At 49.9% G+C, this 13,813-nt stretch overlaps 1 protein-coding gene across 2 annotated transcripts in view; it reads left to right on the top strand.

Annotated features, from left to right (window-relative positions):
* Window positions 1–13,813, top strand: part of ANKRD55 (ankyrin repeat domain 55) — a 1,206,736-nt gene that overhangs the window by 122,285 nt on the left and 1,070,638 nt on the right. The window contains exon 1 of one of the 2 annotated variants that reach the window (XM_069627295.1): window positions 6,664–7,179. The exons of the other annotated variant lie outside the window; for it this stretch is intronic. Within the exon in view, the coding sequence (XP_069483396.1) occupies window positions 7,140–7,179 (40 nt within the window). The 5' untranslated portion in view covers window positions 6,664–7,139. Of the gene's footprint in view, window positions 1–6,663; window positions 7,180–13,813 lie in introns of those variants that run through there. 2 annotated transcript variants of the gene reach the window in all.

Genomic DNA, 13,813 nt, shown 5'->3' with positions numbered 1-13,813 from the left:
TGGAACAACCTCCCGGCCAACCTGAAACTTGAGGAAAACTATCTCCGGTTCCGGAAATATCTCAAGACTTTCCTCTTTGCCTCTGCTTCCCCCCCCCTTCTCCCCTGTTGATCTGTTTCTTCTCTTGGCATCGTGCACCTGGCCACCCTCTGTCATTCGGGCCCAGGTACCTGCTAACCCTGCCACCCTCCTGCACAGCCTCCAGGCTACCCTCTGCACTAGGGTTCTGTATCTGTACCCATACAGTCCCTCTCCCACTTTTCTTCTGCACTTATCAGATATACCTTATCTGACCAACTTTCACCTGCCACTTGCTGGCCGCACTACCTTTATTTATTTATTTATTTTATATTTATTCTGTTTTTCTCTCCTTTACTCTGCACTTTCCACCCCCCCCTACATGCACTTTCCCCTTTTTTTCCATTTTCCATGCGCTTGTGCTTTCTTAGATGTCACTGGGCCTAGTAAGATCGCTTTTTTGTTCTCCCTTGTTCCCCTCCCTTTTGCCTGGTCACGCTCTGAACCACTTGTGTACGAGCGCGATATAAATAAAATATAATTTCATGTCATTTAATTTCATTTGGCACATTCCTGCACCCCAGCGCCTGATCCTGCATGATGCTGCAACCTCACTCTGCATTGAAATCCAGACTACCATGACATTCCCACCTCCTGTAATATGGGTTAGTTCCCTCCTTCTGACCACCCCAACCCTCTTTTGAATTCACTTTCCTTCTTTGCTTGTTCTCCCATGTTAATGCTCTCAAAGGCACTGCGATTCTGCACCCACCACTAGCATCCGAATCCAACTGTGTTTATGTATGGCGGTAGCTAGCCCAGATCCCTTGCTAGCCCGTTACTCCTTTCCTTCGCACCGAGACAGACTATTTGGTCTACGTGAGACAACGGTTCCTGGTATAGAACACACCCCTTAGCAAGGGTGTGTTTCTGACAACCAATCAGGGCCGGACACGTCATGGTTGCTCACAAATGGTGGGTGAGCCGCCAATAACCTATTAGGTTCACACAAGCACCAGCATTCTGTCTGTGTCCAATCAGGGCTAGCAAAGTCACCTTACCAGCACTGCGGACCCGTAGCAGGCGCTGCTGCTAATTACTCATTTTATTTGTAGAAGCCGCTTTAGCACACACACGGTGCGACGCTTCACTGCAAACCTGCTCCTCACGGCTACAGAGTTCTCCGCGTAGCTCGATCCCTTCATTGCCGTGGGTAAGAGCTTTCACTCTTCACTTTGACTTTTGCACGTTCGTGCACGCACAGCGATTGGTCCCCTGCTGTATCCCATGGGTACAGCGTTCCCTGCGTAGCTCCACCCGTTTAATTGCCGCTGGGAAAAACGTTCACTCTTGACTCTGACTTCTGCACGTTTGTGCTAACACAGCGCTTGGTCCCCTGCTGTATTACATTTCCTGTGTTTTATTCCATTTCATTTGCTCAAATTTTGTACAGAGCCTTTTCAAACATTATTAGCTCTGTCGCCATTGGTTACTTTCTTATGGGGCTTCATTTGTTTTTCCCCATAGGTTTCCTAAATTACATATGGAACTTGCCCACGGTTATTCACCCGGTACCAAATATATGGCTGGCATCTAATACACCTGGCTCTAGTCAACAAGCCAAGTCGGACAAGTAAGCACTGTTCTTCCATGTTCTGGAATTGTTGATGCCTTTGAGTGTGTAGCATCTACACATTTTTTAATTTTATTTTTACCATTATTTTCATCAGCTTGAACACTGCAAAATAACTACTTTCAAGACTGACTTCAGGTGGCGAATCCACCACTTTAGGATTCCATCAATTTACGGGTACCAGGGCAGCATTTCTACACAGGTAGGCACATGCCTCTCCCCCTTTTACATCTATCTGCGCTCTAACCTTGAGTCTAAACCCAAACCTATATACCTTGATTTATAGGTTTTACAACTGAGTATTGGCTTTGATTCTCCACTAGACGCCTGTGCTCATGGTTGGCAGTGAGGTGATTTCTGCGTCAGGAAATTTTGTCTAGAAGATCCCCCCCACATTGATTTGGGTAAGGTTCTTTTTCTAGACAGAACTAATTAGTAGTCATGTTAAAAATCCCTTTGAAGAAATTGTTTAGACACCTTGTCAACTTAAGATAGCCAACTGAGAATTACAAAGAAAGCTTTATGTTATTGGATATTTAGTATTTTTCATTTGTCTGCTTCCCTGCAGGGACTATTACTTCTTACTATGCCCCGAGGAAGGCGTTTATTTTAGATCAACGACCCTACAGGGGGCCCACCGAGACGTACTAGGTCTCTCTTTTTTGGAACCCCCACTATTTTGAAACAACATCATTTCGAGACAGTTCTTTTTGACATGAATAAATGTGACAAGTTTACGTAGGCAGACCTGTGAAGTGAATCTACACTTTTGCACAAATGTAATTATTTATTTTTCAATTGGCTTGTGTTTAATTTTTTTTTCAATTTTGACAAACTTGTTAATTTATACTGTTGTTTATATGTACTCAAAACTCTTTGTTAAAAAAATGTTGTACCTCCAATCTTTATATGCACTTTTGCTTTCACCATAATTGTAAGTCTATTTACTACTATGTTTTCTTGAAAAGGTATGTTTTCCTTTTTTTCTTTCAAATAAACCATTGAAATTATTCATCACATTAGCTTTCTTATTCCCCTCGATTATCTTTCTTTGTTTTAAGGAAGAATTTTTGGATATCTTAGATACCATGATCACTAACTTAAGACCATAGTGTACTAACTCATTGCTTTACAGCTTTTGTAATTCTTGTTCATATGTCAAACACTCCTCTGCCATCTGCCACCTCCTGGAAGAGCCTGACCTCGATGCCCTCTGTCTTATCGAAACATAGTTCACAGCTAGCTCTGTCACAAGCTTTGACACTCTCCTCCTTGATGGCTACAAGATCCTCTCTGCACCCAGATCCACGCAGTCCGGAGGGGGTGTAGCCCTGATCTTTCCTGAGTGGATTCCTGCCTCTATCATTCCCATGCAGACATACTCCTCTTTCGAATGCCTTGTCTGCAGGTTTTCCCTCTGTCCTAGCCACTCTCTTACTGTGGCTACTCTCTACTGGCCCCCTTGTCAGACCACCTCATTTCTCTCTGAGTGGGCGGACCTCTCGTCCTGCCTCCGGGCCTCTACCACTCAACTCCTCCTTCTTGGTGACCTCAACATCCATGTACACTCTCCTTGTTCCTCCTCTGTACTCTTCTGTGACCTCTGTGGTTCCCTCTCCCTCTCTATCCTCCACTCTGGTCCAACTCACTCTGCAGGGCACACGCTTGATGTCTTGTTCTCTCCTGACCTCCCCCTCTCCATCCATTTGACCACTCCTCTCTCCTGGAGCTATCACTCCCTCCTCTCCTCCCATCTCTCCCTCTCTACCCCCCAGGCAGAGCCAGCCCCAACACTGCCACCTACCTTCTCGGACATCCGGACCATGAAGCGTGTATCAGTTGAGCCTTTCACCGCCACCTTCCCCTCCCCTTGCTCCACTTCTGGCTGACTCACATCCTAACACAGCCCTGTCTCTGCTCTACTCTTCTATTTCTGATACTCTTGATGCTCTTGCCCCTGTCATGAGGATTCGCTTGAAGCCTAAAGCCAAGTGCAATTCTTGGTATGTCTCTGACCTAGCTACACTTAAACCTAAGTGTAGGGCGGCTGAGAGGAAATGGAGGGCGTTGTGTTCCTCCTCTGACAAACTGGCATATACCGACTCTCTGTCCAAAGAAGAAAGCCCACATCCAAGCCTGCGTCTCTGCGGTATCTAACAACTCGGCCGACTCTTTTCTCCCCTGACGAGGTCTCTAGACAAGTCCGATCTATGAAAGTCTCATCAAAACAAGTTCCTCCCTGTTCTTCCAAAACCATCAAGGACCACATTGACACCCTTGTTCCTGCCCTGGCTGATTTCTGCACTCCTTCGCCTCAGAAGCCTTCCCCTCCCCTCTGAAGCACTCTCTTGTGCACCCCCTTCTCAAGAAACCCACAGCTGACCCTTCTTGCCCGGCTACCTATCGCCCAATCTCCATCACTCCTTTTCTGGGCAAATTCCTGGAAAAGCTGTCCATCTCGCAGCTTAACCTTCATTCTGATTCTGTTGGTTATCGCCATGACCATCAGTCTGGCTTTAGAGTGGCCAGAAGCACGGAAACTGCTCTCCTGAACATCCATGAAGATCTGCTCTCCAACCTTGACTCTAACACCCACTCTGTTTTCATCCTACTCGATCTCCTATCCGCCTTAGACAAGGTCAACCATACCATTCTGCTCAACCGTCTCCATGACAACCTGGGTATCACTGATCAGACTCTGGCCTGCCTGACCTCTTTCCTCTCTGATCGACCCTCCCAGGTCCAACTTGGTTCCTTCCTTTCATCTATCTCCCTTTCTACCTGTGGTGTTCCCTAGAGGTCTAACCTCTCACCCAGGCTTTTCAACCAATACCTGGCAACTCTCGCCCAACGCATTGCCATTTTCGGCTCCAACTTTCAGTGCTATGCTGATGACACTCCACTCATTTTCAGGCTTCCCTCGGCCACCTCTTCTCCTTCTCTCATCTTTGATTGCCTATCTGCCATTCATGATTGGTGTGCCGCCAATGATCTCTGCCTGAATGCCATCAAGACTGAGATACTCATCGGCACACCTTCACCCTCCTTTCCTGTGACTCTTTGAGCAGCCTCCCTTGGACCTCCTCCTACCTCCACTTGCGAGGCTAATAACCTCAAAGTCATCTTTGACTCCACACTTTCCTTCTCTGCTCACATCTCTGATGTCTCTAAAAAGTCAAACTTCCTACTGCACCTCCTCAGAGGAATGCTGTCTTTCCTCTCCTTCCCCAAGAAGCTTACTGTCTCTCGAGCCCTGGTTCTCTCCAGGTTGGATTATTGCAACAGCCTCTTTCTAAATCTAGTTGCTTCTACAATCCGCCCTTTGCAAATTATCCAGAACAGGACTGCGAGACTTGTCCTTGGCCTCAAGCCCTGGGATCTTATCCCTCCAGCCCTGAAATCTCTCCACTGGCTCTCAGTGGCTGCGAGGATTAAATTCAAGACCCTTTGCATTGTCCACAAGGCTTTCTGGGGCCTGGGCCCAAAATACCTTCAGCTGTCCCTCCGTAAATACCTTCCCTCCCGAGCTCTTTGCTCCTCCATCTCTAACTGCCTCAGGGGCAGTCATTTTTCAAAGAAACGAGCTGGGGGTAGATCTCCGTCTTCGGCCTCCCTCTGGAACAGCCTCGCTGCCACTTTGAAACTTGAGGAGAACCATCTCTGGTTCCGGAAACACCTCAAGACCGTCCTCTTTGCGTCTGCATGCTCTCCTCCTCTCCCCTGCTGATCTATTCTGTCTCAGCATCGTGCACCTGGTCACCCTCTATCGGTCACAGGTACCTGCTCACCCTGCCTCCCGGCAATCCCTTGCACTGGGGTCTGAATCTGTAACCCTACAGCCCCCCCCTATCCCCCATTTTCTGCACTTATCAGACACACCTTGTCTGTCGCTTGCCACTTGCTGGCTGCACTATCACTGTTGTTTTTATTATTTATTTATATGTTATTTATTTGTATTCCTTTTTGCTCAGCACTTTCCACCTCTCACCCCTCTCATGCACGTTCCCCTTTCCCTCTCCCATGCACTTGCGCGTTCTCAATGTCACTGGGCCTAATAAGATTGTTTTTTTGTTCCCCTCCTTTGCCTCGTTGTGCTCTGAAACACTTGTGTACGAGCGTCATACAAATAAAATATCAATATCAATGCACTCGTATCCTGGTGACCCATCCTATCAGTTATCTAACACTCAAGAGTCTTGAATCTTGGCCGTGCTCCGAACATGCCCAGAAGTTGATGACAAACTCGTGTGAACGTCTCCAGAGCACCTGGGGCACGCAGAACAGAATTAGACGATTTCTGGGCCGAACCAGAGGTAGATGCGTGTGCTGTCGCAGTCACCATGTCCAGAGATGTTAAGTGTTAGCCTACTGCTCAAGGAATGTACTTGAATAGAGAGCCACGAGACCAGGAAAAGGGCAACAGTAGTGCCATATAGAAACCAAAAACATAACATGAAACCCAAGTCGTTGGTGTGCGTGGTACTCAAAGCAGTAAATAGGATCAGTTACTCATAGGTTAGGGAGCAGAGGAACTGGGTGAGCGTCAGATAAAGTGTCTGGCGTGGGCCAGAAAAAGCTAAATGAGAAATCACTGCAGGATCCACATTTTAGCAACGAGATCAGACCTCCACCAAGTCTCTCGCAAGACCGTCCTCTCGGTTATTTGTTGTGCCATTAAGGGCTTGGTGACTTCTGTCTCGCCAGCGTGCCTAAGGCCTTGCCTGGAGAGTGTGCTGTGAGAAGAGTTCCTTGGCCCCACCTGCCCGTCCCCTGTGCTACATTCAACGGTCTATATAATTCCCCACCCTGTGATGCTGCTGCTATCCCGGATCATCTCTGCGCATTCCCTGCACCCTTTTCGCAAGTGGGTGTCTAATAATGGAAGGCGTCATTTAATTAGCAAATAGCACGACAGAGTGCTTCCACTGTTCTACAATATTGATGTAAAACTCAATTAAGGGAGCGGGTTCGGCTGGCGCAGTGAGCGCAACAGCGGTGTGATGAGCAGCCCGCCAGTGGCCAATGTGCTGCTGCTGCTGCATCCTCAGCCCTGCACATGCTCTGTGCCCGGCGGCGGGGCTCCTGTGCTCCCTGGCTCCTGCCTCACTCCTCCGCTTCTCGCGCCTCTGCATGGGCGCCTCCCCGAGAGCTGGCGGGAAGCAGGCGGCCCCCTCCGCCCCCCGCGCATTACAGCCCTCCTCCGGCAAATGAAAACACGGCCCCTCTCGAGAGTTCGCAGTGCGCCTCTCATTAAAAGGGCCCCCCACCCCTGCCTGGGGAGCGCACACATCTCCCCCCATGTGGGAGACGGGCTTTGCTTTGACAGGAGCCCGCCGCAGCAGAGGGGCTTCGGGATTTCTCGGCCATGGGACGTGGCGGCTGCTCGGGCCAGTCCGTATAGTTTTCAATGCAACATTTCGGACGCCTCTCCGGAAACCCATGGGATGGCGTTTACATGGATCCGGCGCGGACAATGAGGTAGACAGCCATGGATTTCAGCACCTCGTCAGTGTTTGATCACCGCAAAGGTGAGTGTCTTCCTTTGTCAGCACGCCGCACTGACTGACCCGCCGCAGCGCGCACACAGTCAACATGGATGCGGGGAAATCACCTCACAATGTTAAAACGCATGTTTGCCAACACTGCTCTCTGAGCATAGTATGTTACTATGAACCGTGTCTGTTTGTAAGATTCTTTATTTGTATATATATAATTTGTACGCAGGTTACTATTTTCCTCTTCATGCGATGTATTCGCCACATAGACGTGCACCGTCACATCTAAATGGCTACCACAAAATTGGGGGACTACTGGTTGGTGGGGAACGAAATGGCCGGGGTTCGTGTTGTTACTGTTGAACGTGTGGTACAAACCAGCGTTAGCCCTGGGAAAATATAAAGCGATGTGTAAAGCGCGCCGGAGGTAATGGACCTATTTGCTATGCGGCGGCACACGCCGCCTGCGCAGCGTCTGCGCGTTACCGGCCGCCAGTCTACTCCACATCGGCCTTACATGAGGACAGCGTTCGCGCTCACTGGTTGCTATGGCGACGCAGGCCCAGCCTAGCTGTCATTTACAGAAGCTCTGAAAAGCGCCCATGCTTGGGGCACATCTGAAGCTGTGTCAAATTATTTTAAAACTTGGGCGCTTCTTTTTATGAGCATTACAAGAGGGGAACACACACGTTCTAATATAAAACATAGACCTTTCTCCAAAAATGAACCATTTCACACTTCCTTAAATACAGGCGTCTTATTATTTTGTCTAATTACGATATATGGGTTCACCTCAGGCGTTTCAATTAACACCACTCAGGAAAAGTGATGGCACAAGTGTAGTAAGTACAGAGGCACGTAGAGTTCTTCAAAACAGTTTATTTAAGCAATCAAGTTATAAGACACCCAAATGCTTATGTGGTCCGAAAGGCAGAGCACGATATGACCGTTGGTCAACTGTCATAATACACCATGGCCTCGGTGCACGTGATGGAACACCGGTAGGATTCCATCTCGCGCACCAGGGGCTGATACTACATACGTTCCCCTTTGTGGGTCGCCTTTGTGTTATGTTATTTGGCATTTATATAGCGCTCAATATATCATTGGTTTGACCTCAACGCGCTGGTAGGGTGAACGCCCTCGGGCACTGTAGAGTAGGGTGCTTGCGTGCACTAGTTATGTGTGCAGCTGTTGTATTTGCCTGATGGTAGCTGCGTCCTAGCATTAGGTGTGGTGCTATTGACGTCGGTTGAATGTGTGCAGTCTGGCGGGTGGACACCAGGACTGGGTGACATTTCCCATTCTGTCTACCTGTAATGCAGGCTAATGTTCACAATTCTATCTAAGTGTGGCACTTGTTAACATTCACAATCCTATCTAGATGCAACACAAGCTAATATGCACAACTCTAAGTGTGACATTTGCTAACATTCACAATTCTATCTGGGTCCGGCGCAGGCTAATGTTCACAATTATATCTAGATGTGATGGAGGCTAATGTTCACAATTCTACCTAAATGTGATACTTGCTAACATTCACAATCCTATCTAGATGCGACGCAGGCTAATGTTTACAACTGTAACTAAGTGTGGCATTTGCTAACATTCACAATTCTATCTGGGTACGGCATAGGCTAATGTTCACAATTCTATCAAATGTGGTACTTGCTAACATTCACAATCCTATCTAGATGTGACGGAGGCTAATGTTCACAGTTCTATCCTGGTGTGACGTTGGTTAATGGTATGTTAGACATATATAAAGATGGAGGCTATGCCTGGATTTGAGAGTCCTGTATAGGCATAGCTCTCAACCATTTATGTCGCAAAGGCGGGTGAAAACCCCTGATTTTATTTTGGGCGGGTGAGAGCCATTGAAACGAATGGGAGTGCAGGAGGCTTGGCGGATGAGAGAGCTGTTTACAAGGCGGGTGACACCCGCCAAAAGCGCGTGAGTTGAGAGCTATGGTATAGGGTGGCAAAGGCCTAGGTTTCATAATGCAGCATGGTTTGCAATATTATATGGTAGGTTTAGTCCTATAGCGGACACAGATGGTTTGATATATCTATATTTGAGAGTAAATTTATAATGGGTGATTGCTAGTGTTGAGTATTTCCTAAGAGAGTAATGCAGGTGACATTTGCCTGGTACGCTATGTTCTGAGGTAAGGCAGTGTAGAGTGGCAGGGCTTTCTGGAGTGATTGCTCTACTCCCCACCCATGCCACACCTACTTTGGGAGTAGCTGCTGGTTGACGGCTGGCCACTGCCTTCACTGGCTTCCCCTGCTGACACCTGCAGACACAATATGGAGCTGCCTCTGTGGGAGCCGCCCTTTGCCGTGGGGCCCTTAGCCGCAGGGGCAGAGGGCTGCTGTGGGAAGACCAGTTATGGCCATCTATTGATCCAATCAGGGTGGGGGGCGGACTGGCAGGCGGAGGGAGGGAAGGAAGGAAGGGGAAATGGAGCTCGGAGCTAGGGCCGGAGGGGGCACAGATAATTTCGGGAACAACAAAACCGAGGCCTAGGAGGGTCAAGCACATGTGCACTCACTTGCATCGCCATCCAAAAAACAGGCGAGCAGGGAGCACTGCCGGAATACAGCCTTGGAAGTTCCTGAACAACTAGCCAATCACACGGAGGGGAGCGGACTGAGAGGCGGGAGGGAGGGAAGGAAGGAAGGGGAGATGGAGCTTGGAACGAGGGCCTGGGGGTGCGGGGAGATCATTTTGGGAACAACAAAATCGAGGCCCAGGAGGGTCCGGCACATGTGCACTCACCTGCATCGCCATCCAAAAAACAGGCGAGCAGGGAGCACTGCCGGAATACAGCCTTGGAAGTGCCTGAACAACTAGTCAATCACATGGAGGGGGCTGGGCTGGGAAGCAGGAAGGAAGGAAGGGGAGATGGAACTCAGAGCAAGGGCTGGGGGGGGCATAGATAATTTCGGGAACAGTAAAATCGATGCCCAGGAGAGTCGAGCACATGTGCACTCACCTGCATCGCCATTCAAAAAAAAGGCGAGCAGGGAGAACTGCCGGAATACAGCCTTGGAAGTGCCTGAACAACTAGACAATGACACGATTGGGGGCAGGCTGGGAGGTGGGAGGGAGGGGGAGGGAAGGAATGAAGGAAGGGGAGATGGACCGCAGAGCGAGGGCCGGGAGTGGCACAGATAATTTCGGGAACAACAAAATCGAGGCCCAGGAGGGTCGGGCAAATGTGCACTCACCTGCATCGCCATCCAAAAAACAGGTGATCAGGGAGCACTGCCGGAATACAGCCTTGTAAGTGCCTGAACAACTAACCAATCACGCGGAGTGGGGTGGGCTGGGAGGCGGGAGGGAGGGAAGGAAGGAAGGGGAGATGGAGCTCAAAGCTAGGGCCCCGGGGGGGCAGATAATTTCAGGAACAACAAAATCGAGGCCCAGGAGGGTCAGGCACATGTGCACTCACCTGCATTGCCATCCAAAAAACAGGCTAGCAGGGAGCACAGCCGGAATACAGCCTTCGAAGTTCCTGAGCAACTAGCCAATCACAAAGAGGGGGCGGGCTGGGAGGCGGGAGGGTGGGAAGGAAGGGGAGATGGATCTCGGAGCAAGGGTCGGGGGGGCACAGATCATTTCGGGAACAACAAAATCGAGGCCCAGGAGGCTCAGGCACATGTCCACTCACCTGCATCACCATCCAAAAAACAGGCGAGCAGGGAGCACTGCCGGAATACAGCCATTGAAGTGCCTAAACAACTAGCCAATCACACAGAGGAGGGGCAGATTGGGAGGTGGGAGGGAGGAAAGGAACGAAGGGGAGATGGAGCTCGGAGTGAGGGCCAGAGGGGAGCACAGATAGTTTCGGGAACAACAAAATCGAGGCCCAGGAGGGTCAGGCAAATGTGCACTCACCTGCATCACCATCCCAAAAAAAAGGCGAGCAGGGAGTACTGCCGGAATACAGCCTTGGAAGTGCCTGAACAACTAACTAATCACACAGAGGAGGGCGGGCTGGGAGGTGGGAGAGAAGGAAGGAAGGAAGGAAGGAAGGAAGGAAGGAAGGAAGGAAGGAAGGAAGGAAGGAAGGAAGGAAGGAAGGAAGGAAGGAAGGAAGGAAGGAAGGAAGGAAGGAAGGAAGGAAGGAAGGAAGGAAGGAAGGAAGGAAGGAAGGAAGGAAGGAAGGAAGGAAGGAAGGAAGGAAGGAAGGAAGGAAGGAAGGAAGGAAGGAAGGAAGGAAGGAAGGAAGGAAGGAAGGAAGGAAGGAAGGAAGGAAGGAAGGAAGGAAGGAAGGAAGGAAGGAAGGAAGGAAGGAAGGAAGGAAGGAAGGAAGGAAGGAAGGAAGGAAGGAAGGAAGGAAGGAAGGAAGGAAGGAAGGAAGGAAGGAAGGAAGGAAGGAAGGAAGGAAGGAAGGAAGGAAGGAAGGAAGGAAGGAAGGAAGGAAGGAGAGATGGAGCTCAGAGCGAGGGCCTGGAGGGGCACAGATAATTTCGGGAAGAACAAAATCGAGACCCAGGAGGGTCAGACAAATGTGCACTCACCTGCATCACCATCCAAAAAACAGGCGAGCAGGGAGCCCTGCTGGAATACAGCCTTGGAAGTGCCTGAACAACTAGTCAATCACACGGAGGGGGCAGGCTGGGAAGCGGGAGGGAGGGAAGGAAGGAAGGAAGGAAGGGGAGATGGAGCGAGGGCCGGGGGGCACAGATAATTTCAGGAACAACAAAATCGAGGCCCAGGAGTATCAGGCTCATGTGCACTCACCTGCATCGCCATCCAAAAAACAGGCGAGCAGGGAGCAATGCTAGAATACAGCCTTGGAAGTGCCTGAACAACTAGCCAATCACACAGAGCGGGGTGGGCTGAGAGGTCGGAGGGAGGGAAGGAAGGAAGGGGAGATGGAGCTCGGAGCTCGGGCCAGAGGGCACAGATAATTTCGGGAACAAAAAAATCGAGGCCCAGGAGGGTCAGGCATATGTGCACTTACCTGCATCGCCATCCAAAAAACAGGCGCGCAGGGAGCACTGCCGGAATACAGCCTTGGAAGTGCCTGAACAACTAGCCAATCACACAGAGGGGTGTGGGCTGGTAGGCGGGAGGGAGGGAAGGAAGGAAGGGGAGATGGAGCGAGGGCCAGGAGTGGCACAGATCATTTCGGTAACAATAAAATCGATGCCCAGGAGGGTCAGGCACATGTGCACTCACCTGCATCGCCATCCAAAAAACAGGCGGGCAGGGAGCACTGCCGGAATACAGTCTTGGAAGTGCCTGAACAACTAGCCAATCACACAGAGGGGGGCAGACTGGGAGGCAGGGAAGGAAGTAAGGGGAAATGGAGCTCGGAGCAAGGGCCGGGTATGCACAGATAATTTCGGGAACAACAAAATGGAAGGAAAGGGAGATCGAGCTCGGAGCGAGGGCCGGGAGGGGGGCACAGATCATTTTGGGAACAACAAAATGAAGGCCCAGGAGGCTCAGGCACATGTCCAACCACCTGCATCGCCATCCAAAAAACAGGAGAGCAGGGAGCGCTTCCGGAATACAGCCTTGGAAGTGCCTGAACAACTAGCCAATCACATGGAGAGGGGTGGGCTGGGTGGTGGGAGGGAGGGAAGGAAGGAAGGAAGGGGAGATGGAGTGAGGGTTGCGGGGAGGGGCACAGATCATTTCAGGAACAACAAAGTCGAGGCCAAGGAGGCTCAGGCACATGTGAACTCGCCTGCATCGCAATCCAAAAAACAGGCGAGCAGGGAGCACTGATGGAATACAGCCTTGGAAGTGCCTGAACAACAAGCCAATCACACAGAGGGGGGCGGGCTGGTTAATGAAGGAATGGGAGATGGACCTCGGAGTGAGGGCTAGAGGGCACAGATAATTTCGGGAACAACAAAATCCAGGCCCAGGATGGTCAGGCTCATGTGCACTCACCTGCATCGCCATCCATGGGTAGCCATGACCCAAGAATATGCACACACAAAAATGCATAAAGTAACAAATGGATGGAGGGGCATGGAAACTGTTCGATGAAATGCGTGAAAACCACTAGCTGGACTAGGGTTGAGGAATGACATTAAGGTACAATGACAAAATCACTTGTAGAGTACAAAATCATCACATTTTGTCTGTCTTTTTCCGCACTGGAAGAGTCCTTTTCAATTTCAGAAGGTTAAACCCCCCCCACCTGGTGCACAATTGAGTTTGGTTCTCAGTTCTCTATTAGTGTTAATGTCACTGTCTGACTGCACACTACATTCAAACTCCTCGTCAGATGATCCTCCGTTGTACCATTTATCATCTAATGCAGTGTAACTTGAACTTTCCATAACTCGCTCCCTTACTTCGGAATGCCTCACATCAGCCACTCAATTCATGCTCCAGCGTTTACCATCACTGTTCACCACGTGTATCTCACCCACTTTTACCATTAGTATGGATTCAAAGTATTTTGAGCATCCTTTTGGTACTCGGAAAGGAATTTTGATCCTTAAACTATCACCCACTTATTCATGTTCCTTCCCCAACCTCTCACGCTTCTCCACAATGTCGTAGTTCATCAACCAAACAGGATAGCAGAGTGCATAGACTGTGCCCTCATAATTTCGAACGGAGAAACCTTTGTCAACACGTGCGGGGTATCACAGTGAGCCATCAACATTTCTCGCATACCCTTTTTCTAAT

This window comes from Ambystoma mexicanum, chromosome 6p (genome assembly GCF_040938575.1).
Source record: "Ambystoma mexicanum isolate Mex_15411 chromosome 6p, UKY_AmexF1_1, whole genome shotgun sequence".
NCBI lineage: Eukaryota > Metazoa > Chordata > Amphibia > Caudata > Ambystomatidae > Ambystoma > Ambystoma mexicanum.
Note: the sequence above shows the minus strand (reverse complement) of the source record. Positions and strands in the feature narration are given on the sequence as shown.